The sequence below is a fragment of the Gossypium arboreum genome, chromosome 2 (genome assembly GCF_025698485.1).
Source record: "Gossypium arboreum isolate Shixiya-1 chromosome 2, ASM2569848v2, whole genome shotgun sequence".
Classification (NCBI taxonomy): Eukaryota; Viridiplantae; Streptophyta; class Magnoliopsida; order Malvales; family Malvaceae; genus Gossypium; species Gossypium arboreum.
Window position 1 is genome coordinate 64833633 of NC_069071.1, and position 5783 is coordinate 64839415.

The 5783-nt window shown below is 33.2% G+C and overlaps 1 protein-coding gene across 1 annotated transcript; it reads right to left on the reverse strand.

Annotated features, from left to right (window-relative positions):
• Positions 1-3378: 3378 nt before the first annotated feature.
• On the reverse strand, positions 3379-5310 carry LOC108466606 (probable pectate lyase 5). The gene is made up of 4 exons (XM_017766991.2): positions 5085-5310; positions 4216-4965; positions 3985-4123; positions 3379-3907 (listed from the first exon to the last, which is right to left on the reverse strand). Exons 1-4 carry the CDS (start codon positions 5192-5194, stop codon positions 3686-3688), a joined length of 1221 nt encoding a protein of 406 aa, XP_017622480.1. The 5' UTR covers positions 5195-5310; the 3' UTR covers positions 3379-3685.
• Positions 5311-5783: the final 473 nt, after the last annotated feature.

Genomic DNA, 5783 nt, shown 5'->3' on the forward strand with positions numbered 1-5783 from the left:
GGACTGACCTGCTATGAGTATGTTTCTTGGATTATTATGTAATTGTCACAACATTACTCATAGTGATTAATATGTATATGATCCTCATGCTTGAGATCATCATTATCCCAACATCGTGAGTTGTATATTTTGATATAGTCAAACGAACATCGTAACTGGTTGTTCTATAAAGACTACTGTTGGATATACCACAATCTATGTAGAGGGATATGGTTGATCAATATAGGATAAGTCCCTCCTACATAATAGGAGTAATATCTTAGGCCACTTGATTGAGTGAGACTAGAAATGCATGGCCATGCTCAAATAAGTTGATATGAGATGTCTTACGTATTTGTGTATCATAGTTCACTTAAGGTATCAAGAAACATGGGATGGACTATGCAAGTGTGACTATTCCATGACTTGTGTCCATTCCAAAGATATAGGACTTGAGGATTAATGCATGAAAGGTTAATCACAAAAGGTTATGTCGAATCATGACTTCTCGTAACTTAGGTAGCAATGGTGCATTGCTAGATGCCACTCATTGTTTGGAACATTAGAGTCGTTCTAATATTACTGCTAACGTTACAAGAACCTATAGGGTCACACCCTATGGTTGAAATGAATGGAGTATAACATAGTTGGTATTGTATTCTGATTGTCAGATGAATTAAATTAATTATAGAATTAATTTAATTGGGCAATCAAATTGTTGAACATACTATACGTACAAGGATGTTGTACACATAATCGAACATAAATTCATTAGTATATGAATTTGGTTCAGATATAAGTTTAAATAAATATAGTTTATCAAATCTTTATTATAATTAATGTAATTATAATTTTAGGTTAAACATTATTATATTTATTTTAATGATGACTATTATGTTGATTAATTTTAATGAATTAATATTCATTAAAAGATATACCAATTAAAAGGGTGTTATATATGGCAAGGGTAAAACCCTAAAGAGATAATATATAAATAAGCCGAAACTATGCAAAAGGGTCTAGCAGCCGTCAAGCATAAAAATCACTGAAATAGTTTCTGAGATTTTTCTACCGTTCATTGTCAACTGGGTGGACTACGTAGAGGCCGACATCGGAAAAGTTACGGTTTGGTTCGATAGTGGTTCAGGATTCCCGTTGCCTAGGCGTCGTTGTCTACTCAGATTGAAGTTTCGGTAATTTCGAAACCTTTTATCACCCCGATACGTTCCTTACACATGGATCCATGGTTTGGATCGCCGGAATGTTTTTAATTATTTTATTTTTTCGCTGTGCCTTGGAGGCACCGACGTTTGAACACTTTATGTTTTGTTGTTTTCCTAATTTTGAGATGTTTTCCTCCCAAAGTATGAACTAAATTCCCTATATACCTATGGAAGATGAAACCTATGATGGATCTTGTTATTTAATTTTCTAGATTATATGATAAATACTTGTTCTTGTTCTCAATTATGTATTCTTATTTCTTGCGTTAATTTTTTCAGGATATTAATTCAAGTGTGATGTGCTTATTTTAGCGGAGCAAAAATCCCTGTTTAAGAGTATATCTGGCATAATTGAGAGGATTTGCATGCAATCCTAGAAATAGGATGATATAAATCTACTGGATTAGAGTCAAATCTAATAGGGGAATCCATATATCGAGTTAAGGCGACAATAGGGGTTTTAATTAGAAAGAGATTTAAATTAATCAACCTAGGGTCAGTTGTTCTTATTCTCAAAAGATATATTAATATAATTTAGGGATTTCTACGGATCAAGACAAGTGAATAAATAGCCTAATTCAGATTCAGAATAACAAGTGAAGTCTAGGTGGATTCTTTCCTGGGTATTGTCTTTCTCTTTGGTTATATTCAAGTTTTCTCATTCTATTCTCTGTCGCATTCTTAATAATTAGTTTAGTTAAATTTAGATTAAAAATATCCCCTTTAATTTATAGGCTAGATAATAAAAAGATAGTAATTAGTAGTACTTTTAGTCTTTGTGGATACAATATTCCCGACTCACTATAGCTATACTACTATTCGATAGGTGCGCTTGCCTTTGTCATGAGTTTAGTTAGTTTAGTGACTCATCAAAGCTGTCCGACGTTCTTGATTTTCCTGTAGTAGGATCCTCCGGAACCACAAGAATCCTTAGTTAGAATGGGATTCTAACTCGGCACTTTTTGAGATTTTGAGAAGAGTTGCTCTTTGGAGAGCACAGTACGATAGGGAGTTATTGTCTATCGTTGCAGCCCGAGAGATTGGTGGCACCAAACTTCAAATAGGGTAAATTGCTTCATAAACCCTTCTTGTTTATTTTTCTTTTTATTTCCCTTCAATACAAAAAATAGAGACTTATTACTAATTACTCCAAAATATTTTTTTACTAAAAAGTATTTTTGTAAAAAAATGGATTCCAATTGAAATAAATTTTTTGTTCAAATAATTTTTTATAAAATTATTTTTCAAAAATATTCGAATGGAATAAAATAATTAAAAAATATTTTTCAAAAATAAATGAAATTTATTTTTAGTTGAAATCGACTTTTTACAACAATACTTTTTAGTAGAAATTTTTTGGATTAATTGGTAATAGGCCTCTCTATTTTTTGTGTTGAAGGGAAATAAAAGAAAATAAATAAGAAATGGTTATTAACCAATTTACCCTTTTAAAGTTTAGTTCCATGGCGTCACCTTAAAGCTTTTCAATCAAAATGACAAATTTATATATTATGTCCTTAAATATTTTAGGTCATCACATTTCAGTCCGGTGCCGCTGATTGACCAGACGGCACCCATAACAATATATATTTTTTAAAACTCGATGTGACAGACGGCTGAGGAGAGGGGTGCTGCCGATTGGTCAGGCAACACCTATTTTTTACTATAGCTCTTGTCTATATTCATAAATATTACTGTCTTTATCACATTTAAGTATTTATTTAATTATTTTACATTATTTAGGTAAAAAACTCAAGAATGATAAATGTTAGAATTATTTAACATTTAAGATTTAGTCCTATTGAATTTTTTTAAAATAAAATTGATTATACTGTTAGAATTTTAACAATATTGATGTGATAGCTCGTGTGACGCTTAATGTGTATTTTATCATGAACGTGAATAATTTTTATTTTAAAATTTGATGATTTTTTATTTTAAATTTTCATAGAATATAAATAAATTATGATGTAAGTTGCTATATTAGTGTTATTATAATTTCAACGATGTAGTTAACATTTTCTTCAATTTCGAAGTGAAAATGAATAAAGATTAGAAGTTAATTTTATTATTTATGTCTAAGAAAAAAAAACAGCTTTTTTCTCATTGCATCAAGCTCGATTCACTGATGGGGAAAATAAAAATCAGGTAACACCTAAAACTAACAATCCGTGGATTTATACTATGCTTTAATTATATTTATATTTTTTATAAAATCATATCAAATACAATTTAGAGACACTCTATTTCCTACTAATGGAAAAGTGACGATTCATTTCATTGAATTTATCAAACACTTTTATCTGCTCTTCTTCCTGTTAACTGATAAGCTTTCACAGAAACAGGCTGATTAATGCTTGAAGTTGGTATACATGATCCAGAGTGAATATATATAAATATAACTTACCAATTAATATACATAAACATAAATCTATTGATTCATTCTTATGGTTATTACTTCAGTCTTCCATGCCTCGATATTCCTAGCAACGTCGGCCCTTCCTGCAAACCAGTGCACCCGCCCCTGCTGTGACTGAGCTGACAAGCGAAGACGGTCTTGCACTCAGGCTCGACGCCTTCGCATAACTCGACAAGGCTCCGGTGCCGGAAGGTGTGAAGAATGCTCCATTTAACATCAAATCCCCTCTTGACCTCCAATTCCATTTCTTCCATTTTTTCCGCGGCGTATTCTCTCGTTTAGTCACCTGCAATTTTTCTTTTATTTTGTTTTAAGACCTTATATAAGGCTTCAAATTAAGGGATAGGTTGATAATTATTTTACCTCTTTGTTATTCATTTTATCTGGTGCAAGAAATCTGTTCCCCTGGCTGTTGATCGTCGGATTTGCACTGCCACCGATTGCATACATTATCCAATGCGTGTAATCATTGTTCACCACGTGAAAATATCCATGCCTGCATCTGCTTACAAGTGGAAAATGAAAAACAGTCATTTTTATGATTCTGGATTTGGTTATTGAGATAAAAAAATAAAGTATTATATATGTATTTACCTAGGCATTCTCTGCACAAGCCCTTCTCCAAAATGGTTGAAGGCAATGGTGACTTGCATGTTCTTGTCTTGGGTGTAAGAGTCACTGTGACCTAGGAGCATGACTTTATCATGATGTGTCATGTAATTGTTAGAAATGGTGATGGCGCTGGATCCGTGGATGGCATCGATAAGCCCGTCATTGCAATTAGACAAGGAGCAATGGTCCACCCAAACGTTGCTGCTCCCAAATATCGATACCCCGTCACCGTCCGATGTAGTCCTCCACCCATAATGCGTAGGAGAATCCCTCACGTAAAGATTCCCTCCCCTCTTGCAATCATGTATGTTAATCCCATGAATTATAATGTTGGTCGCGTACTGTATAGTAATGCATTGCCCATAGGCGATGTGGACGCTGACACCTCGGCCGTCGATCGTCTTGAATGAGTTCATCAGCAATTCAGCCTTCAGTTTGATCACCATGTCACGAGCAAATATGATCCACAAAGGTTTATCTTGGATAACTGCATGCCTAAGAGTACCGGGTTTGGGATTCACTGGATCACGGTCACTGGGGTCCGTCACCACATAAAATTTTCCGTTCCGGCCACCAATGGCACGCTTACCGAACCCAATGCCGCAGTCGGCTAGCCTCTTACGGTTCTTTGCCCATTTAGGGTCGCACCGCCAGCAGTCGTCAATGGGGTTCCCGGTTCCACATGAGAGAAATCCCAGTTTCCTCCTAGCTGCCGTAGCATTCCTTATACTCCTGCATATATTAAACGAAATATGGAGAAGTTAAAGAATAATCTTTAACAGTTAAATCTCCAGCTTTATAAATAAATCGCCATTGACGAAAGATCAATGGGAGATGGAAAAAGTACGTACTCATTGACTTGTCGAACAACTTGCTCAGGGTCTTGAACTGGAGAGGCCGAGAAAATGGAGGGAGCCAAGAAAGAAAACACCAGTAGGAAGAGGGACAATGGGATTGCCATTTGAATCCTTTTTTTCTTTTATTCTGTTTAAGAAGGTAGGTGAATTTAGAGAGAAAGTGAAAGGACAGGAAAATTCTGGGAAACTGAGAGAAACATGAGGGATATTTATAAAGGCCATCAGCGTAAGGGTTTCTTTTTTTCATAGTTTTATTTAACACTCCAATTTCACTAGTTGTTTATTTAATTCATCAAATCATTTCAAATAAATGAAAAATAATAATATTTAAAAATTAATTTTTTAAAAAATTTAAAATTATTTTATTAATATTAAAAATTTAATTAATTATTAACTTAGTGTATATGTTGATTGTCAGTTGATTGTCATATGTAAACTATATTAGTAAAGTTAACAAATCGTTAATATTTTTATTATTTTTAAAATAATGTAAGTTTAAAAGTTAAAAGAAAAGAAATATTAAATGAAGAGTTAGTATTTTTTAAATTAGAAAAATGGTACGTCAACTACTAAATCTGACTTTTTAGCTTTTCTTTTTCTTTTTATAAAATCACTCTCGCTCTTATAAAACCATAGAATTCAATTAACTGTTTTGGCAACAATCAATACTTTAAATTTGAAGTTAAAAGGTAC